Consider the following 23,819-nt stretch of genomic DNA (forward strand, 5'->3'; position numbering starts at 1 on the left):
CATGTGCGTGCACTAGTTTCATGGGACTCACCGGCTATATGCTGGGGGTGTTCATGACGAAGCTCTGTTGTGTGCTCCGTCTGGTTTGATGGTCCCGTAAGTAACTTTGTTTCGAGAACTGCAATCCTTTGTAAAAGTCTGTGGCAGTTAGTGCAGCAAGTAGATTCTTGAACCTGAAGAGGCATTTTCTCTCTTATCCGTATGAATGTAGGCAGTTTTGTTTTCCTTTCCCGGAATGTAAGCTGGTCGGGTAAAAGAATTCTGCGTTTTTGTAGTAATCCAAACTTTGTTGTCTGAGCACTGTGCTGTTTGCTGAAGTTAAAATTAGGTGATAAAAGGAAATAAAATATAAAAATATAGGAGATAAAATGTAAAAGCGATAGAGCAAAGCGCGGAGCAGTAAGCAAGAGCGTCCGAACAGTAGCTGAGCAGGAAGTCAATGATAAGAGAAGAAACCATGGACGAATGGATCAATGGATGAAGACGCAGCAGGTCCATCCTGGGAGCGATATTATTTTTTTATGAGGGGAAGACTCATGAATATTCATTAGGGAAGTCATCCCTGATTGGTCTTAACCCCAGTGACGGGTAGGTTTAGGGGCGGGGTTATGGAGGTCATAAGTCACATAGGCTCATTATTGGCTTACGCTGGTCATGTGCGTGATGCATGTGAAGTACAACACAGAAGCGCAAAAAAGACTAGACTAGCCTACCACAAGTGTGAGTTGTGGGTATTGAGTGTGGGGTAGAAATCCAAGGGCCTCTGCTGGCCATCTCCCTCTTTACTACGAAATGTTCTCAAAATTGGACTGAATTCCATTTTTAAAAAATACACATTATGATCAATAAATCAGTAGTTTGCTTTGCATTGAGTCATCTCAAAATCAAAAGAAAATCTCACTTTTATCTCAAAGGTATCGCTGGAAAAATGGGCTTTTAATAAAACTTGGCTGCCTATACAGTATAAAGTCAAATACATTTTTTGAACTAGGTGCTACCTGACTAGAGAAAACGTGAATTTCTCAGGTAATATGGAGAGCAAGTTAACATTGTTCATTTACACATACTACCGACATGGTAAACGTGTGTTGAAAATCAGCGAAAGTTACACTGTTCTTTTGATACCAAAAGTAATGACAATAATCTCCACACAAAAAAGAAACAACTATGGTGACCATGCACCGATCCCACATTTTGCAGGACAGTCTGAAATAGAGAGCTTTGTCTCGCGCCTTGCAAGGTGTAAGTGGTGTCCCTTTCATTTATGTCTGTATTATTATTTTTTATTATACAAAAAAAATTATGTCATGTTCTAGCTAGAGCTGGAAAATAACCGACTAATGCATTCGTAGAGGGTTTTTTATTCTGCTGATGATGACAGCGTGCATGGATCAAAAGTCGTTAAATACAGCTGCACCAGCCAGGACTTCTTGCACTGGATAACCAGAGCCGGACAGTAACTGAGTACATTTACTTGAGTACAGTACTTAAGTACAATTTTGAGGGATCTGTACTTTACTCGAGTATCACTTTTGGGGAGTACTCATGACTTTACTCAAGTACATTTGAGAGGCAAATATTGTACTCTTTACTCCACTACATTTCTATCCATAACTGTGAGTACCTGTTACTTCTTCTAAAAAAAAAGAAAAAAAAAAAGGAAAAAAGAAACATCTCGGAAACCCTCTCAAATGTGATTGGATTGTGCAGGCGCCACTGATTGGGACAGCCTATCAGCAATCACCTTCAGCTTTCCGCCAAAGTCAACTCCATGGTCAGATTTAGATAAGGCAAGGCAAGGCAAGGCAAGTTTATTTATATAGCACATTTCATACACAATGGCAATTCAAAGTGCTTTACATAAAAGAAATTAAAATAATAAAAAGAAATAAGAATAATTAAAACAGTTAAGAAAAATAAAAAAATAAAATACAGTACAGTACAAACAGTCGGACGAACATTGGCACAGTGCTCATTCAGTAAATGCATAGCTAAACAGATGTGTTTTGAGTCTAGATTTGAATGTGACTACAGTAGGAGCACATCTGATCTCCTCTGGAAGCTGGTTCCAGCTGCGGCTGGCATAATAGCTAAAAGCAGATTCACCATGCTTTGAGTGAACCCTTGGTATTTCTAGCTGATATGATCCTAGTGATCTGAGTGATCTGTTGGGTTTATATTCAGTGAGCATATCTGCAATGTATTGAGGTCCTAGGCCATTGAATGATTTATATACCAGTAATAATACTTTAAAATCAATCCTAAATTTAACTGGGAGCCAGTGTAAAGACCTGAGGACTGGTGTGATATGTTCATATTTTCTAGTTCTGCTCAGAATCCTGGCGGCAGCGTTCTGTATGAGCTGCAACTGTCTTATGGTCTTTTTGGGAAGGCCAGTGAGGAGTCCGTTACAGTAATCCACCCTGCTGGTGATGAAAGCATGCACAAGTTTCTCTAAGTCTTGTCTGGAAACAAAGCATCTAATTCTTGCAATATTTTTCAGATGATAGTATGCTGATTTAGTTATTGCTTTGACATGACTACTGAAACTAAGGTCTGACTCTAGTGTCACACCAAGATTCCTGACTTGATTTTTAGTTGTTTGACCCCTAGAGTGAAGGTATGCATTCACCTTGAGAACTTCATCTTTGTTTCCAAATGCAATGACTTCAGTTTTGTCTATGTTTAACTGAAGAAAGTTTTGACACATCCAACTTTTGACTTCATCAATGCATTGGCACAGGGAGTCAATGGGGCTGTAGTCGTTAGGCGATAGGGCTAAGTAGAGCTGTGTGTCGTCTGCATAGCTGTGGTAAGCAATTTGGTTCTTTCTCATTATTTGGCTCATTGGGAGCATATACAGGTTGAACAGGAGTGGCGCAAGAATTGAGCCTTGAGGGACTCCGCATGTCATGGATGTCCACTCAGACTTATGGTCTCCTATACTCACATAATAACCTCTCCCATCTAAGTATGACCTGAACCATTTTAGGACTATCCCAGAAAGCCCCACCCAGTTTTCCAGCCTGTCAAGAAGTATGTTATGATCGACAGTGTCAAATGCAGCACTGAGGTCGAGTAGCACCAGCACTGATAGTTTGCCTGAATCAGTATTTAAGCGAATATCGTTTATTATCTTTATGAGCGCTGTCTCTGTGCTGTGGTGCGGTCGGAAACCAGATTGAAAATTGTCAAAGGATCCATTCGAGCTTAAGAATTTGTTCAGCTGATTGAAGACAACTTTTTCAATGATCTTGCCTATGAAAGGAAGATTTGAGATCGGTCTATAGTTGCTTAATATGGTCTTATCCAGATTGCTCTTTTTCAGGAGGGGCTTGACAACTGCAGTTTTCAGGGAGTTTGGAAAACTCCCAGAGAGAACTGAGACATTTACCACTTCTAGAAGATCTGCTTCTAAACTGTTTAACACACTTTTGAAAAATGATGTGGGAAGTGTGTCAAGAGCGCATGTTGATGTTTTAAGGTGCTGTACAGTTTCTTCCAAAATTTTGCCATCAATTTCTTTGAAATCAGACATAGTAACTACTTTCTCAGGTGGTTTGATCTGTCTGACCTCAGTGCAACTCAAGGATGTGCTGATCACCTTTCTGATATTATTGATTTTCTCAGAGAAGAAAGAAGCAAACTCACTGCACTTGTTGTCTGAGAGCATTTCACTGGGAATCTGGCTTGGGGGGTTTGTCAGTCTCTCTACAGTAGCAAAAAGAGTGCGTGTGTTGTTTAAATTGCTGTTTATAATATTTGAGAAGAAAGTCTGTCTAGCTTTGCCTAGTTCCATATTGAAAGCATGAAGGCTGTCTTTGTAGATGTTATAATGGACTACAAGTTTAGTCTTCCGCCACATGCGCTCTGCTTTTCTGCATTGTCTTTTCATAGTTTGCACTGCTGTTGAGTTTCTCCAAGGTGCTTTTTGTCTGCCACTCTTCTTCCTGACTTTCACAGGAGCAATATCATCAATTATACCTTTAACTTTTGAGTTAAAAGAATCAAGGAGAAAATCAACAGAGTCTGCAGATATGCTTGGTGTTAAGGATATAGCCTTCATAAATAGTACACTAGTGTTCTCATTTAAGCATCTCTTCTTGACAGACACAGATCTAGCTTCAGTGGCAGGAGAGATCAATATATCAAAGAAAATACAGAAATGATCAGACAGTGCTACATCCTTAATAACAATCGATGAAATGTTTAGACCCTTACTGATAAGTAAATCTAGAGTGTGTCCACGATTGTGTGTGGGTCCATGTACATGCTGAGTCAGATCAAAAGTTTTTAAAACACTTTTGATTTCTTTTGCCATATTGTTTTCTGCACTATCTATGTGGATGTTAAAATCTCCAGCAATGGCAAAACAGTCAAACTCTGAGGTAATTGCTGATAACAGTTCTGTAAAGTCCTCAGCAAAGGCTGGAGAGTATTTTGGAGGCCTGTAAATAATGATAAGTGAAATGCGTGGAGCACCTTTTAACACAATACCCAGATATTCGAAAGAAGGGTAATTCCCAAATGATATTTGCTTACATTGATAGATATCTTTAAAAAGAGCAGCTAGACCCCCACCTCTCTTAACAGCTCTGCAGACACTCATAAAAGTAAAGTTAGGAGGGGCTGCTTCATTGAGGATTGTTGCACTAAAGCTGTCTTCTAGCCAGGTTTCATTTAGAAGCATAAAATCCAGGTTGTTTGTGGTTATTAAATCGTTGACTAGAAGTGATTTATTTTTAAGTGAACGAATGTTTAAAAGTGCTAACTTTTAAGTGCTAAATCTTACTTTTTGTCCCCACATCAATCTTACTTTGACGTGTAATAGGCACCAGATTAGTTAGGTTTGCTGCACGGCTATTGAAGGCCTTAGATTTTCTATCTTGTAATAAAACAGCAATAGAGAAAGATACAGGCACACTGGGTTCCCGCTTGTTCTGTAAACATTTGAGAAAGTTACTGTTATCAGAGCGGGGACCCAAAACACATCACTGAGAGCTGGTATCAGTTGTTTTTGGTTCACCTCGAGCAGATGGAGGTGGGTGTGGGCCCTGGCGTTGTGGCAGAGGCCGAAGAGCTCTCACAGGAGGGGGAGGGCGAGCTGGGCCCGCAGGCTTTGGTGCGGGTGGTAATGGTGCCTGTCGTTTTTTGGTTGGTATCTGGGGGCTTGCAGCAAAAGAGTGGGATAGTTTGGTTCCAGCATACACCAGTTCTTCCATTTTCTGTGAGAAACACAGAAGAGGCGAGGCTGGAGAGAGGGATAGCGTGTCTGGTGAAAGGGGCTGTTGCTCTGGTGTTATAGGAGGCTGTGATATGCTGTCCTGGCTTCCCTGGCTGTTTTCCAGGAAGTCGTCCTTGGGTGCTGAAACTTCAAGCAGTTCTGATATGTCTCTCTGTGGGCAGGGCTCAGCTGAGATTGTGTCCGTGAGCAGAGGTTGTTGTGGCGGAGTGGTGTTATCATTGTCCTTGTGTGATATGTCAACCGCATGTCCATTTTGCTGCTGAAGTGAAGTCCCGTGGTCATTCATACTGTGTCCAGGTGTGTGTGTGCCGCTCAGATTGAGTGGATTGGCACAAACTGCAGAAGGATGATTGAGGGAGAAGTAGAAATTGTCCTTTAACACTCTTGAACCAAGTTTGTTTGGGTGATGGCCATCCCGATGAAACAGTTGTCTCTGACTCCAGAAAAGATTGAAATTGTCAATGAAGTTTACTCCTTTTATATTGCAGGTTTTTTGCAGCCATGTATTTAGCCCAAGCAGCCGTGAAAACCTGTTTGTTCCTCTTGCTGGGAGTGGTCCACTGATGAATGTTTGAACTTTCAGTCTTTTAAGTGTTTCAAAAAGTTCATTGAAATCCTTCTTAAGGAGTTCTGACTGCTCTTTATGAATATCATTCTTCCCCACATGAATGATGAGTCGATTTGCAGTCTTATGTTTCATCAGAATGTTCTGAAGTTCCCTGTTTATATCAGAAGTTGTTGCTTGTGGAAGGCAGCATGTAGTTGTATCCCTGCCGCTAATGTTTCTAATTATGGAGTCCCCCACTATCAGAGTCCTGGGCTCGGCTGCGCTCTGAGCTGAGTGCCGCTGTCTGCTCGACCTTGAGTGCCAGTTAGCATCAGTGTTAGCTACTGGCCCATTCAGTCTGTGTTCGATCACATTCATCACATTTGGGGATTCCTCATTTACATTCATTAGCACTTCAAATCTGTTCTCAAGATGTATAGGCGGTGGTAGAAGACCGGTGTTTGCAATCCTTGTCAGAGCTGTATCTGGGGTAGAGGATGCTACTGCGGCAATATGTGATGGTCGTGACAATCTGATGTCTCGAGTGCCTTTTGGTCTCGCTCCCTGTTTGTGCCATCGATTAGTAAGTCGATTGGCTTGTTTCTCTACCTGTCGAGGAGCACTAGTTTCATGGGACTCACCGGCTATATGCTGGGGGTGTTCATGACGAAGCTCTGTTGTGTGCTCCGTCTGGTTTGATGGTCCCGTAAGTAACTTTGTTTCGAGAACTGCAATCCTTTGTAAAAGTCTGTGGCAGTTAGTGCAGCAAGTAGATTCTTGAACCTGAAGAGGCATTTTCTCTCTTATCCGTATGAATGTAGGCAGTTTTGTTTTCCTTTCCCGGAATGTAAGCTGGTCGGGTAAAAGAATTCAGCGTTTTTGTAGTAATCCAAACTTTGTTGTCTGAGCACTGTGCTGTTTGCTGAAGTTAAAATTAGGTGATAAAAGGAAATAAAATATAAAAATATAGGAGATAAAATGTAAAAGCGATAGAGCAAAGCGCGGAGCAGTAAGCAAGAGCGTCCGAACAGTAGCTGAGCAGGAAGTCAATGATAAGAGAAGAAACCATGGACGAATGGATCAATGGATGAAGACGCAGCAGGTCCATCCTGGGAGCGATATTATTTTTTTATGTGGGGAAGACTCATGAATATTCATTAGGGAAGTCATCCCTGATTGGTCTTAACCCCAGTGACGGGTAGGTTTAGGGGCGGGGTTATGGAGGTCATAAGACCCCCAGTGACGGGTAGGTTTAGGGGTGGGGTTAGGGGTAGGTCATCAGACCAATCAGGGATTACTTCCCTAATGAATATTCATGAGTCTTCCCCTACCATCCTGGGAAAAAAAATATCGCATCCCGGGAATGTGCCAAGCCGTGGCCCCACCTCGCCAGACTATTTCAATTTTCTGAACAAGTTAATGATAGTTTTCGCTTCAAGTGTTTCCTGTGTGTACCAATGTAAGCACTGTGGCAGTAGTAATGCAATATTTAGAAAATGTACTCTTGTACTCTTGATACTCAAGTACTTTTAAAAACAAGTACTTTAGTACTTTTACTTAAGTAGACATCTGACTGTAGTACTTTTACTTGTACTTGAGTAAAATTTAGCAAGGGGTATCTGTACTTTTACTCAAGTAATGTAGCTGTGTACTCTGTCCGCCTCTGTGGATAACATCCTGATTAAACCTGATGCATCCAAGATACTGTTGGAAAACACTGGCATCAGAATAATTTCTGTCAAGCTTGTGTATATTTTTGTATATATTTGTTAAAGCTGTTAAGTTATTAAGCAATATCTCCTGTGTTTTATACAGTGCTATGCATAAGTTTAGACACCCATGCTAAAGTTGACTAAAAAGAGGAATAAAAAATCATCTTTTGGAAATTGAACCTAATGCCTTAATTAAAAAAATGTGGAAAAATCCGACCTTTAGGGACACCAATTTTCTTTGTGAATGAATAATGTATCGTAAATAAATAAATGTTCTTCCTTAAAATACAGGGTGCATAAGTTTGGACACCCCTACTCAAGATTGGCATGGTTTTATTTCAGTTAGCCTAATAGCTGGTTTGATTTGCATTGAGAGATGATCTTATGGAAAGTACTCCATGCCAATCTCTAGGTATGGTGAAGGCTATGTGATGATGTGGGGCTATTTTAATTCCAAAGGCCAAGGGAACTTTATCAGGATGCATAGTATCCTGGATCCATGAAGTAACTGGCCTTTAAAAATAAAAATCTGCCTGCCTCTATGGGAATTTAACATAGGGGTGTCCAAACTTATGCACCCTGTATTTTAAGGAAGAACATTTATTTATTTACGATACATTATTCATTCACAAAGAAAATTGGTGTCCTTAAAGGTTGGAATTTTCCTAATTTTTTTAATTAAGGCATTAAGTTCAATTTCCAAAAGATGATTTTTTATTCCTCTTTTTAGTCAACTTTAGCATGGGTGTCTAAACTTATGCATAGCACTGTATGAGGTGCCCTTGGAGGTGCTCTAGGCACATGTTTACTGGTTTTCCCTAAAGAAATATACGTTGTTGTTAAAAATAAAGGTAAAAAAAGTGATTAAAGTTTTTACAGTGAAATGATAGTTCCTTGTTTTTATTAAAATCAACAAATACAAGTTCAAGATGCACTGAATCCAGTAAATGCATTTAATGATTACATAATCTAATAAAGGAAAATAAACTTGCCACTACTTAAGGGAATTTATTTTAGAATAAAAAGCTATTTTTACCTACTAGCCTTTTATTCAGTTCATTATATTTAGAACTAGTATAGACTGAATAGGTCCCATAGACTAAATTGCATCGTATCAGTCGAACCTGGGCAAATTAAGTGCCAGTCAAGTTTATTTGGTGATTTAAAACGTTATTATCCAACGTGATGGCAAATAGGCTTTACAACTAATGTAAAAAATATCAGTATATTTATATGGTAAAATAGCAGTGAACTTTTCTCTCACACACGTGTCCCGCATTCACTCGAAATCACATCTACTGTCCTGCAACAGAGCAATAACCAGGTGGTCACCAGAGTAGAGGCTAATAGACCCTATTCAGAGCAGTGCCATGACAGGTATGAAAGCGAGGCTTACCATGTTTTCAATGGCATCCACTGTAAAAAAAAAAAAAAAAAAAAAACACTCCTAAATCACTTATAATTTTCCACACCTCATGTTGTCTGGAGTTTGCTGTCTACTGATTTTTTTTTGGAAAAATATGTTTAAAAAACAATCCAAAAACATTAAATACCAGTACAACCCAATGAGGAGATGTATGTCTATCCCTCACAGCCTCGCTTTCCTTCCCGTTAAAAGATGGCGCTGCTGTGAATGAGGTCTATTGTGTAACGTCAAAGAAATGCAACAAGGCAAAATCATTTGATCAGTTCCCCCAACATTTTATCTGACTTATAATACACTATGATACATTTTTACACAGTAAGTGTAGATACAAAATAAAAATAAAACCATGCAAACTTATTGACCATAAATACATAAAATACAGAAAAGGAATAGACTACTAATGTACTGTTGTTTTGCCAAAAATAAAACAATCTCGTTCTTGATAATAGCAAAGGTTAGTTTGAAAGCTAGTTTGATGTTACTAAAGTTATTGTACTACAGTATATTTATTTTGCAAAGTAGAAATAGCAGTGGGAAAACAACACACATAAATGTAATAAAAAAAATTATGTCATGGATGGATCACCCATCCAGTATATAGTACAATTCATTCATCCATGTAATAATAACAAGCCAATAAAAATGATCAGTGACTTAAAACCACTTGTATTTATACAATATCAATACCGTTCTTTCATCTAGCACCTTTGGATATAAAAGTAAAACTTTCATTTGGATGAATATCAATGCCATCAAGCAGTAGTAACATTAGCAGTAGTATACAAGACTCTCTCGGCAAAAGATTCAGACTTATTAAAGCAGTGACAACAGAAGTGCTTCTGAAATTCAAGTACACTTTCGGACTGTCAAAATCCCGAGGAGAGGTAGAGAGCAACCACTCCGAGTCACTATGTGTCTTTGCGTGCCCAAGCAAATAAACAAAAAGAGGCACTTGCAAACAAAAAGTGATTTGAATAGGGGGTTCCACTGTTGGGAAATCAAACCTCTGAACTGTTGTTGCTATCGAGGACTTGCGTCATCATGGGCTCTGTGCTGTTGGAGCTTTTGGGGGGCTCCGTGACGTTCTTCTCCCGCCTAGATCGCACCACCAGAACGACGAGAACCACAAGGAGGATGGTGAAGAGAAGACCTACCAAGATTCCTATTATCAAGACAAGCCGGTCGTCACTAGAGTCCCTGTGATTCAGTTCTCTGGGAACGACACCCTCCGCTTGGGATTCCTTGTGAAGGTTGGGTTGTTTTTGAGTGCTGCGGTCCAGCGCTATATGCAAGATGTTTGTGCCACGATTATTTTCTGCACCAATATCCTGAGCCAAATCTGGAACGCTGCTGGCTGACCTTTTGGAAATTGAATGGCTGTGTGTCACAGAATGATAGTCAAGGCTCCTTTTCCCAATGCCCCGATTTGCGTTGTCTCTGGACCGGACGGTGTAGATGGTGTGAATGTACCACTCCCTGCCTGCCGACACCTGGGAGGAGTGTTACAGTGTTAGCATCAGAACATGATCGCAACGATTCTTAATGTGCCGGCTGTTGTGTGCATCTCACCTGAAACAAAGCTGTGGAATCCATCCTGAAGCCATCAGAGCCTGGCTGCCTTACCAGCACCAGCGCTTGAGGATCATCTACAGCGAGGAAAGCATTGAAACTAATGCTACCAAATGTTCTCGCCTGAGTCTCTGGCTGAGCTTTGTCCTGTAAAGCAGATTAAGTTCAAACTTATCTGTTACACTGTCAAATGATCCTAAAATCAACACAAAGCACAATGTTGTTCTCCATGCTATCAATAACAATTATCAATCCTGAACAGTGGTATAGTTAATTAAAACTAAAACTATTAACTCTTTCCCCACCATTGGCAATTTTCTGGCAATCCATGCTTTCAGTGTTATACGGTAGGGGGCGCAATTACGCATCTTCTATAAGAGTACAGAAGCTCCAGATCCCAAAACAAGCGAAGAAGCATTGGGAAAAGGAGCCTAACACAAACTTTAAACAGCATAAAAATCAAATCTGCCTAATATTACCTAATGAAATGTCGACCAGGAAAAGGTATAGGACTTGAAGGTATATGTGTTGATGGACTCAGTATATGTTTTGATCATCGTTCTGAGGCCGATCTCGATGTAGTCTTTAACAAAAACACGATTTCTCAGCTTTTTGTTCAAAATGTTGCTTTATGAAACTTGCCCACATTCAAGTGTTGATAAAAAAGAATGCATGGTTCTGAGGGCCATGATAGTTTTGTGAAAATGATAAAAAATGCAGGTGCTAGCTGGCAATGTTTTTAAAAAAACTGGCGAAGAAAGAGTTAAACAACATTTATGATGTTTAATTGTATTCTATGTCTGTTTTCTAAATATGATTAATTGTAACTACAATTAGCTGTTTGTATGTATTTCTTTAATGCAACTGGATGTAAGTGTTTTTTAGTTTTAGTTTTTCTCAAAAACCTACTAAAAAGTAAATATTCATTTATATTAATGAATATTTTTTACAATTGATTTAAACTTTAAAAGTAAATATTCAAATAAAAAAATTCAACTGTTTATGCAAAGTTTGTGTCAATACTTACAATGATCTTGAATCGGTACAAAAGAGATGGTGAATCAGCTAAGCAGCCGTACTCAAAGTTGTCAGGGTTGTACTTTGGGATGTACCCATCCGCCCCTGTGCAAAGGAACACCTTCTCGATGTTACAGATGAACGAGTCTCCAAGATTCTGAACAGGATCTACCATTACACGGCCGTAGATGACATCTCCTAGAGAAATGCAACAGCCCTGAATTAGTGATAGGTGTCATACTTCAGTTCTCATAATCTTTACTTTGGTCACAGGATCAAATCACATATATGAATAAAATGTTGTTTTTAGCATTTTACCCTCTGAGAAAGCAGTATCACTCTCCTGACCAAAGCCCATGGAGCCGTCTGACAACCAGAGAGTCCTCTTTGAAAGTAGGAGCATCTGTGTGTTAAGACTGAATTCTGCTGGCACTGGATCACTTACCTAAAGGAAATAACATGCACATTACTTTTAAAGGAACCGTATGTAAGAAATGTATTTCAATTAATCATAAAATTACCCTGATATGTCACTAGACATTAAGAAATCATTTTCATTTCAAATACTTATATCACTGACAACAGTAGTCCGGCCAGGATATTGTCATTTAAAAGTGAATGTAACTAACTCTAAGGAAAGAGTAAATAAGTAATAATTACTTTTGAACTTTATTTTCTCCTAAATAAAGTAGTCTCCTCTGTTAATGTAATGAGTCCTTTATTTCCGCCTCTATAGTGGAACGTTAATTTCGCATCTAGAAAGGTGGGACTTGTTAGTGAGACGCACACATGGAAGAAAGGAGACAAATATCATGTCGCTCAGAAACATAGACAGTATATACTCTGAAATCGTAAAGTTCTAAAGAAAAGGAGGGGATAATTAAGCACCTAGCTGGAACGGGAACAAGGTATTGTGTTTGGTTTGTTTAATGTTTATGTGCATTAATATGTAGGTTAATTTATTCGACTTGAAGAAGTGTTTAAATGTGTATCACTTATGTCATGTGAAGTTATGTTAACATAAGCTTTTCAGCATTGTTAATACTGACTGAGGTAACGTCATAAAAAGGTTTTTATAAATGGCTATTTGTAATATTGTTATATATTGTTATATATATATACAATATATTGTTTAATGTGGCCTTCGGTTAATGTTTGGGTTCGTAAGAGCTAATTTTATGTTATTTATCTGTCCTGTAGCTCTTACGGTGTTTCAAGAAGAAAAAGGTGTAAGAAAATAAAGGCTTTTTGAAATATCAGTACGCTTCACCATTGTCTATCTGGGGTTTTGTTACAGTGAAGTTGCAGCCCTCAACTGATGTTGATGTTGTCATGTTGTGTTTTGGTCTGATGCCCCACCCTCCACCTATCTACCAATCCAGGGCCGTTTGAAGGAATTTGGGGGCCCCAAGCAAAATGGACATGGAGGCCCCCCCAATAAAAAACATATTATAATATGTAACCATATTCCGTCTGTTCGGAAAAAAAGTTGCACTAACTGTCTGTTACAAGCAGCATTTGCCGTCAGGCAGGTAGCTAACATAAACATATTTTTTCTAGCCTGCCTGCTGCAAAATTACACCATTTGTACAAGACAAGTGGAGCTATTTTATCCAGTGTAATTTATCACTTACCACTAGGGGTGTAACAAAATTCACGGTTCGGTTCAATACGATACACGTGTTACGGTTTGGTATGTTTTCGATAAAGCAAAAAGAAAGAAATGCCAATTTCCTTGATTTATTTATTTTTCTTCTTTTTTTAAAATAAAACTAGCACCATAAAATATTATTTCTTTTTACTTTGAGCAATTCTGGAGCTATAATTGACTCTTCTTAGGAGCATATTAAACAAAACAGCTCCTTGGAAAAAAATTAATTTAATATTGTAGTAGTTATAAACAAATGTTTATTTTAGTTAAGATTAACATTTGAGGGCATTGTATTCATAATGTCAAAATAAAACCGACGTACTTGAAGGCATTATAGCCTACTATTCCTGCGTGAATGTTTCTCACTAGATCTCGCAGCGATGTTATTACTTCTGTGGCGAATTCAAATGCTTTCTTTACTGGATCTCTTATTAGTGCTGTGTAGTAACAGTGTCGCATGATCACGATCGGCTCGCGCTGCACTGGTCCAAACTGATAAACAACTGTCCGCTTAATGATGACTGCCGAGGAGTTTTTGTATTTTGCCGGCAGCAGAGATCACGCAGTTGGCTGGCTGCTGTCAGCGACTACTGAGGGGGACCCCCTTGAGGGGGATCCCGATAACAGTGTCATTGCACTTTACTGCATTGACTATCAAAGGGGCGCTCACACAGTTTGTCGTTGCATTTTATTCTTAACCAGTCGTTGTCTTGGGGCCCCAGGCCAGCTCGGGGCCCCAAGCAATTGCTTGGTTTGCCTGCCTTGTCGCGACGGGCCTGTACCAATCACAAAGTCAGTAGTGTTTCGGCATCCGGGTTGCCAGCTCTGCTCTAGTTACCACAGCTGCAGCTAGAAACGTGTCGGATAAAAAATGTCCAACGTTACGAAACCTAAAAGACCTCGTTATGAATCCGAAATACGTCGTGACAAAGTCCGAAATAAAACAAGGATTTGTATAGGAGACTCGTCACTTGCCATTGGAAGCTCCTTGTAGCAGCCTACGTTCCTGCTGGATCCTGCAGCCTAGCTGGCAACCTCGAGTCAGGGGCGAGGGGGAGGGGATACACCGCTCAACAGTAATTTGAAAGTGATTGCAGTACCAGTTTTGGCCACAATCTTACATATGGTTCCTTTAACTAAACTTCATTTAACACAAAATTATAGTATCATTATATATTATATAATTAGAATTTTACTAGATTTTGAAAAAGAGTTTGATGTACTATGAAAATTTACTGTAAATACTAAGTCCAAAAAGACAATTTATTGAACATAAGTTGCAAATATGACTTAAGTTTCACTTATGAATGAATGATTGAATGAAGGCATTTACATAGCACTTTTACTGTGTATTGTTGTACACCCAAAGCACTTTACAGTCATAACAGGGGTCTCCTCTCAACCACCACTAGTGTGCAGCATCCACTTGGATGATACGATGGCAGCCACAGTACAACGGTGCCAGTGTGCTCACCACACACCAGCTATAGGTGGAGAGGAGAGATAGAGATAAAGCTAATTCAGTAGATGGGGATTCTCATGACTTTATCTTGTTGGCAGTGTTGCCAGATTTGGCGGTTTTGAATTTGATTGTGCGGGTGGACAAAATTTGAGCTGGTTTAGGGTCAGCTCGGCGGTTTTCAAACTTCTAAATCTTATAGTCTACTTGGTTAATAAACAAAACTCAATCATGACGTTACTAAACACATGGTACTTGTAGCTGGATATTCAAGTGATCGCTATGCCAAAGTGGCATAAATATACAGTAAGTTGTATCTACAGTAAAGAGTGGGAAAGCAACCCAACTCTCAAAATGTGGATTATACCTGTGGTGGGAGACGACTCAAAGGCTCTTTATAAATATAACTAACTGTGAGAGCACAGTTGAATGACTTAATTGAAATCGATTATGGGACAACTCCTGTCCATCGTCATGTGCACACTGGCCTGACCAGGACATCTGCAATTTTAAAACCGTCAAGACTGCACTCCAGTGGTGTAGTCTACGTGATACGCAGGTAGGGGAGAGTGGGGTAAAGTGAGACATTTTTTACATTTGTTCCCCTCTAAGGGAGCTAAAATGATATATCAGTCAAATTTACACATTTCCCATTAATTCAGGATGTTTCCTAGCAATGGAAATTATTAGAATGTATTCAGGACGAAGGGCAGTGAAAATATGATTGTTTTTAAAAAAGTGGTCTTGTGTCTCACTTTACCCCAGCTTAGGGGTAAACTGAGACAGACCAGAGAAATCAAGGGGGTAAAGTGAACCAGCTGGGGGTAAACTGATCCGCTTACTTTTTCCACTCTGAAACTTCCATAACAACACATGTTGTAAAAGTAAGAATCTTGACAGCTAGCTTGGCAACCACACATTCCAGAACTAATGTCGGACTAGTAACAGAATCATGGGGATTGGTCAATTAAGCGCATTTTTTTGATGACCCACCGGTGCGCATCTAAGTGAAGGTGCAACGCCCCTTGGCGTGATAAGGGTGAATGGCACGCTGGAGGAAATTCCTCCTAAAAAAAAAAAGAACTATGTCCAAAATATTGTGACACATTTGGAAGGTCAATGCATTCAGACCTGCCCTGCCCAGCCCAAGGAGGGTGGCCTGTCCTGGGCCAGATTCGGATTTGTCCGCCACCGCTGGAGCTCTGTCTGGAGCAAAGTCGGTCCTAAAACAGACCTTTGGGTCTTTGTGGAGGAGGGACAATGCTCAACTTGGACAAGGAACACGGACCAGAGAACCGTGGTGGTCAGATCGGGTGGGGAAACCGCCTGGCCCAGCCCAGAGAAAGTGCACTTTGTGCGGGCGAGACTTCCAGTAAATAGGGTCTGGTTTGGACACCCAGTCCCTCGGTGCCAGGGTGTGCATATCGGTGAATGTGCACCGTCCTGGGTGAGCTAGGGGTGAAAGACACACTGGAGGATATTCTTCCTCGTAAAAATGTCCAAAAATATCTTATATGCTCACAGACCTCCCGGGCCAGCCCCAGGGAGGGTGGGTCATCTCCGGTCAAAGTCAGATCTGTACACCTGCTGGTGCTCCTGCTAAAGCAACGACGGTCCAAACACGGATGCTCGGGGTGTTGTAGAGGAGGGAGATGACACTCTTATCGGACAAGGTAATGGAAAACAGGCGCCTCAGGGTTGCCTGGGGCCCAGAGGAGCGCACCCTCTCCTTCGGGCCGTTAAGTCGGGGTGCCCAGTCGATTGGAGCTTCGGACGTGCCTGGGGACGGCCCCTGCACGCTCGAGTGGGAGCTTGCTCCTCCCTGATTTGCGCGTCGATACGAGACCTCGGGAGACTCAGATAGCCTGTCTGAAACGGATGTCTGCAAAGGCGGTGGGGGGGGGGGGGGGGGGGGTTAGTTGGGGCACGCCTTAAGAGCCGAACTTCGCCCTGCGCCTCCTCCCACTGTGAAAGTACCCTTCCCAGCCTCGATCCAGATGCCTCCCGCAGATGGTTCCTCATGCACCCTATGAGTGGCCGTGTCGTCTCGAGCCCAGGCCCGAGTGGAGCGAGACCCTTGTGTAGGGAGCCTGCGCATCGCGGTTCACCATCCGGGGCTTCTCGGTTGATCCCGAACCGTCCGGGGCTTCTCGGTTGATCCATAGGTAAAACGTATGCTTGTCGAATGGTCGGTCTTGGTAAACGGCGAAGCGACTCCAGGGGCTTGAGACACCCCTGGAGAAAAAGGAAGGTCCTCCTCCGAAAACAAAAACGGACAGTGTCCGTGAGGTTGCAGATGGACGAGATTCCCATGCTGACTTTACTCCCTAGCAGGCTCCCAGGGAGAGTGCGGAGCTCTTGTCGGAGCGACCTCGGTCCTAAAACGGACCTTGGGGGTTTTGTCGAGAAGGGGACAAATGCTCCATTAGGACAAGGTTAGAGGGAGAAGGTGCTCCCCCTCTTTGCCTCAGCTACTGCACCCCAGGCTACTGATTTTGCTTCCCTTTTCTCTTTTTGATGGCTTTTCTACAATGTTTATGACATTAAAAATAAAACATGTCATGTAATATTACGTTAAAATATGTTTAAGACTAAACTTAACTTGTGCCTCATGTCTCACTTTACCCCACAGCATTTGTCTCACTTTACCCCACCGCCACATTTTAGAAAAAAACGATCTCTCTTAGCAATACAGGCTTATCTTCAGCTAGCATCATCACATGGTTTTATATGTTGGTAGTTCATCAACATGTATGTTATAAGTTTTTCTACCTGAATCAATTTGCTTTGGCACAACAGTTGATTAAGTTGACAGCAAGAAAATTTACTTTTACATGCAAAAAAAAAAAATTTGTGAAAAAAACATGCTTACTACAGCACCATGAGGTCCTCTCCTTCATGGCCAAGGGTAAATGAGAGGGGCTTGAAAACATAATGTTCAAATGACCACATTTTGGTCATTTGAACATTATGTTTTCAAGCCCCTCTCATTTACCCTTGGCCATGAAGGAGAGGACCTCATGGTGCTGTAGTAAGCATGTTTTTTTCACAAAAATTTTTAATGTGAGACATCGGGTAATGTGAGACACCCCCTGTATCTAGTCAATGGGGTGTCTCACATTACCCGATGTCTCACATTACCCCGTTCTCCCCTATACGCCGTATACCCACTAGAAAAGGCCAAGGATTTGCGTATACCCACTTAAAAAAAGCGTGAGGATACGTATCAACTTCGTTTTGTGTCAGAACTTTCACACTTTCATTCATAAATTCACCCCGTCTGTGTGTTTGCGAAGCGACGGATCGAATCGCGGAATCCAGTCACAAATGGAACCTGATATATTAAGCAGAACGTCACGGAATTTGGCTATTTTTGAATGAATAAATCAAAAGTAGCTGCTGTACAATGAATCAAATCTCGATATGGACTAGGGTCTATGAATATTAAAGCTAAAAGAGACTGCAATTGTTCTACGCGTCTCTGGGAATGAGCGCTCAGTGTGTGCTCCACTACACACACACACACACACACACACACACACACACAGAAGCACGCGTGACTCACGCTCGTGGGGTTTTCAGCGTTTCACTGTATTGAGACATGATGTAAGCTACACATGTGCATTTCATCGCAGAGCTGCTATGAGAGTCACTTGATGAGAATTTCACCATTTCATTTGATAAAACTATCGTCATTCATTCGTTTCATATACACACACAGAAACTGTTACGCCTTTACGACAACCTGTCAAAATAAAAGTTCTGTATTTATACTTGAAGAAATTATAACAGAAATATATTACTATTGCACAGAGTATACTTCAGGCCTAATAATAATAATAATAATAATAATAATAAATATAGCTGCGAGCAGCGATTACGGGCCCAAGCCGGTGGCACCGCAACCCCGGAGCCTTTAGTTACCTAAAGGCACCGGGGATGGCGGTGCCGCCGGCTTTGGCCCTCCATCGCTGCTCGCAGCTATATTTATATATATATATATATATATATATATATATATATATATATATATATATATATATATATATATATATATATATATATATATACACACACACACACACACACACACATATATATATACATATATATATATATATATATATACACGGATATAAATATATATAAGACAGAAAATATTACTTGTCTTACCTTATTCTGATTTTATGATACACTCAAAATATTCCACAACAAATCCTTTAAATTTAATGTAAAAATAAAAACGAAAGTAAGCAGTGTTGGTCTCACGTAACCCTCTCATTAGAATCAAAATGTTTCAATATTTGCGATGTATTTGGATGCTAAACTATTCTTTATTATAGGCTTTGTACTTCACTCGTGTTCCAATATCGATGGAAAAATTCATCCTCTTCACACGCGCAAAAATGTGCTTGGAAACATCACAGTGGAGCTCTGCTTTCTGTGAATGGTACAAATTGTACTACTGACTATTTAAACAGAGCAGTGTAATTTGTTTATGTTAGGTTGACTATTTTTATTATTATATTGTATTAGGGCTATAATGAACAGGCTGCGATGTCAAGATTGCAATTCTGGAATGTGTGTGTGTGTGTGTGTGACGCGGTTGCGGTTGAACAGTGGACACAAAAACATAAATAAACTGTTTTAGTTAATTCCTACATCCATAGGAATACATTGAAAATGCTCGCTCTACTCCGCACCATTATCAATGTCTGTGCGGACGTCTGTATTTTACTAGTATATAGTATACTATAGTTAGCGATTTAAAAGCACCTGCTCATGTCACACGTCGATTAACCGATGGAAAAATATCCTCACAGTCATATACCTAATAAATTTATATTTAAATACAATAGGCCTACCTAGTAAAACGTTTTATATACTATTTGGATATCCTTTTGGACACAAGAGGGCAGTATAGCCCTATGTTTGCTTTTTTGTTGAACCAAATAGCACTAAATAGCCTGTTTTTAACTTTTTCATACTTCTTATATTGCAAAAACAGAATAAAATAGGTTTAGTTCTAATATTTGTATATTTTTATATAAAAATAAATGGTGTATAATTACATTTTTAGAAGTTATGAGATGTTTCCTGCTTCCTTTTTGACATTAATTTAATCCCTCGCCATAGCAAAACCGTTTGAGATATTCAATATCCGTTTACAATTTAGCATCATTAATATATTTTTATCATGTTGAAAAAGTTTGGTGGGAATAAAATAAACCTTTTAGGAGGAGTAACTAAAAACTCAGAGGCTGATTTAACAAACGATCCATATTCAGACCAAAATATCTGACTTCCTGTTGGTTGCAGCTAATGCCTGTAAATTAGAAAGTTGTCCGGCATGATGAGACCAATATACGTACTGATTTTTGTAATTGTGGGTAAAACTAACCCCCCCACTTTTGTCAAAAACATTTTGAAAGTGACACACTTCCTGCTGCCAGTTGGTGGCGCTATAACTTTGACTCACAATAGTCACATCCATCTGATCGGCCTCTTACCACGAACACACTGCTGAAGTTTCATCAAGATCAGTTAATGTGTGCAGAAGTTATAACACTTCGTGTTTCTCTTTTCTCGCCATAAATTCGTTTCCTTGCCACGGCCAAACCGTTTGAGATATCAAAAATCCGTCTGCAATTTAGCATCCTCAATGTCTTGACTTCATGCACACCGAGTTTGGTGGCGATTTAATTAATTCTCTAGGAGAAGTGTTTCAAATTCCACAGCAAGCGTTCTCCAAACAACCCATAATTGCCGACTTCCTGTTGGGCTGGCGTAAAATTTAGAGCACGAAAGTTGTTCGGCCCGATGAGATCTATATGTGTACCGAGTTTCATATCATTACATGCAAGTGTGTTTGATTTATGGACAAGTGTTCGGATCCCGTTCCAGGGGGCGCTGTTGAGCCCCCCTGCCACGCCCGGGTACCAGCTTCAGCCCGGCCCTGATGGCCGCAGGTTCTGACCTGTGTGCAAAGTTTCAAGAGTTTTCGAGCACGTTAAAGGCCCCAAAAGCCCCTGAAACCTTGAAAAACAGGAATTTTAAAGAAATCTCACTCAAAAGACAAATCCCCCCACCCCTCACACACACAGAGACGTAGAGGCAGAGAGAGAGAGGGAGAGAATTCTCCAAAAAATCACATTCAAACCAAAATATCTCTCTTCCTGTTGGTCACAGCTTATGACTATAAATTAGAAAGTTGTCCGGCTTGATGAGAACAATACACATAACGATTTTTGTGACTCTACTTAAAACTAAGCCCCCATTTTTGACTAAAGGTGGCGCTACTGAGCCCCTCACCACGCCCGTTTCTGAAACTTTGCACATGTCTACTGGATAATAAATGTGATGTGTCTGTCGAATTTCATCGAATTTCAAGTATGTTAGGAGTCTCAAAAGCATCTGAAAAGAATATTAAAGTTTGATGCGTTGCCACAGCAACAGTATCTAAGATATCAATAATCCTTTCACAGGTCTACATCTGCCGTGTGTCTACATTGTACACATAAAGTTTGAAGCAAATCGGGTAAAAATAAGACAGTGATTTCAAAGCATTTTGAAGGTGATGTACTTCCTGCTGCCTGTTGGTGGCGCTATAACTTTGACTCACAATAGTCACATCCATGTGATCGGCCTCTTACAACGAACACACTGCTGAAGTTTCATCAAGATCAGTTAATGTATGCAGAAGTTATAACACACTTCCTGTTTCATTTTTTCGCCATAAATTCGTTTCCTCGCCACAGCCAAACCGTTTGAGATATCAAAAATCCCCTGGCAATTTTTCATCCTCAATGTCTTGACTTCATGCACACCGAGTTTGGTTGTGATTGGACAAATATTCTAGGAGGAGTATTTCAAATTCCAGAGCATACGTTTTTCAAACAACCCATAATAGTCGACTTCCTGTTGGGCTGACGTAAAACTTAGAGCACGAAAGTTGTTCGGCCCGATAAGATCTATATGTGTACCGAGTTTCATATTATTACATGCAAGCGTGTTTGATTTATGGACCAAGTTTTCGGACCCCGTTCCAGGGGGCGCTGTCGAGCCTCCCTGCCACTCCCGGGTACCAGCTTCAGCCCGGCCCTGATGGCCGCGGGTTCTGACCTGTGTGCAAAGTTTCAAGAGTTTTCGAGCATGTTAAGGGTCTCAAAAGTGCCCGAGAACTAGAAAAAAATAATAATAATAATAAATATAGCTGCGAGCAGCGATTACGGGCCCAAGCCGGTGGCACCGCAACCCCGGTGCCTTTAGGGTGGCGGTGCCGCCGGCTTTGGCCCTTCATCGCTGCAATATATATATATATATATATACACATATACATATATATATATATATATATATTTATTTATTTATTTATTCATTCATTCATTCATTCATTTTATTTTTTTTATTATTATTATTTTTTTATTCTGATTTTATGATACACTCAAAATATTCCACAACAAATCCTTTAAATTTAATGTAAAGTAAAAATGAAAGTAAGCAGTGTTGGGCTCACGTAACCCTCTCATCAGAATCAAAATGTTTCAACATTTGCGATGTATTTGGATGCTAAACTATTCTTTATTATAGGCTTTGTTCTTCACTCGTGTTCCAATATCGACGGAAAAAAATCATCCTCTTCACATGCGTAAAAATTTGCTTGGAAACATCACAGTGGAGCGAGCGGTGCTTACTGTGAATGTACGAATTGTACTACTGACTATTTAGAGCAGTGTAATTTTTATATGTTAGGTTGACTATTTTATTATTATATTTTATTAAGGCTATAATGAACAGGCTGCGATGTCAAGATTGTAATGCTGGAGTGTGTGTGTGTGTGTGTGTGTGTGTGTGTGTGTGTGTGTGTGTTCATGTTTTTCTATCCCGGTGGGGACTTTAACCTGAATGCACACAGGCTCATGGGGACTCGTGTCACAGTGGGGACCTAAATAGAGGTCCCCATGGGTAAACAAGATTATAAATCATACAGAATGAGTTTTTTTGGAAATGTAAAAATGCAGAAAGTTTTCTGGGATAGGTAGGTTTAGGGGTAGGGTTAGTGTGAGGAGATAGAATATACAGTTTGTACAGTATAAAAACCATTAAGTCCATGGAGAGTACCCACAAAGATAGTAAACCGTGTGTGTGTGTGTGTGTGTGTGTGTGTGTGTGTGTGTGTGTGTGTGTGTGTGTGTGTGTGTGTGTGTGTGTGTGTGTGGCGTGGGCGCGATTGAACAGTAGACACATTAAAACATACTCCGTCATTATACAGGACGACATTCAAACTGCAAAGTGTTAACTTATATTTGTGTACAGTTGCAATAAAACACAAAATTGTGCTTTTGTAAAATAATTTCAAGCAATCCACCCCCCGAAAGGCGCTAATTTTAAAATGAAACTAAAATGCTCATGGCGGCACGGGCATTCATAACGGTGCGCGTCCACTGCGAGGAACGAGCAGAACAGAGTGAACGTTTTTCAGTTAATTCCTACTTCCATAGGAATTCATTTGAAACGCTCGCTCAACCAATATAAATGTCAGTGCGGACGAACATATTTTACTTTCGTTTTTAAGTTAGCGATTAAAAAGCCCCCAGCGGTGTCACACGTCAGTTAAAGGTAAAATATGCAATAATTTTGCATTAAAATATCCCATAATCTCAAGGCCAGTGTTATATATTTTGTTAAGTTGATTACTTACAATATCCCAAATGTTTCCAACTATTTTTAAATCGTGAGAAAATTGCGATTTTAACCAAGGAAATGGGGCGTTAGAGCAGGGGGGACCTGGGAGTCGCCAGTCAATTGCGTCACATCCGCGTTACCCTCTGTTTCCGCTCGTACTGCGTGGAGTCCTAGACAAATGCGGAAGTTGTAATTGTAGCGTCTATCAAGCAACAAACGTTAGCTTGTTTCGTGCAGTCGTTATGGAACACAATTATTCTTTACCGATTGCAGCTGGTTCTGTCGACAAAGCATGCTTAAATTTATATTTTCCAAATGTAGCATTCTGTAATAGTTATGTAAGGGAAGTATTATTGCTTTAGATTTGTGTTTAGTTCATTGACATTGTTTATCACGTCTGGTGTTTATGGCCATGTAAATAAATATAGCATGTGTTATACATAAAGATTAATCAGTATTTTGGCAAATGATGTGGGTATGTTCGAATGTACTTTTACAACAATGGTTT

The 23,819-nt window shown here is 40.2% G+C and overlaps 1 protein-coding gene and 1 long non-coding RNA gene across 2 annotated transcripts in view; one reads left to right on the forward strand and one right to left on the reverse strand.

Annotated features, from left to right (window-relative positions):
* Positions 1-23,819, forward strand: part of LOC307166689 — a 428,201-nt gene that overhangs the window by 16,859 nt on the left and 387,523 nt on the right. The window lies entirely within an intron of this gene.
* frem2b (FRAS1 related extracellular matrix 2b) overlaps positions 8,380-23,819 on the reverse strand; it is a 104,590-nt gene continuing 89,150 nt past the window's right edge. The window contains exons 21-24 of the mRNA XM_079885169.1: positions 11,835-11,961; positions 11,527-11,714; positions 10,500-10,646; positions 8,380-10,420 (exon numbers count right to left, since the gene is read on the reverse strand). Of these exons, the coding sequence (XP_079741295.1) occupies positions 9,929-10,420; positions 10,500-10,646; positions 11,527-11,714; positions 11,835-11,961 (954 nt within the window). The 3' untranslated portion in view covers positions 8,380-9,928. The remainder of the gene's footprint in view (positions 10,421-10,499; positions 10,647-11,526; positions 11,715-11,834; positions 11,962-23,819) is intronic.

The sequence above is a fragment of the Squalius cephalus genome (genome assembly GCF_949319135.1).
Source record: "Squalius cephalus genome assembly, chromosome: 11".
NCBI lineage: Eukaryota > Metazoa > Chordata > Actinopteri > Cypriniformes > Leuciscidae > Squalius > Squalius cephalus.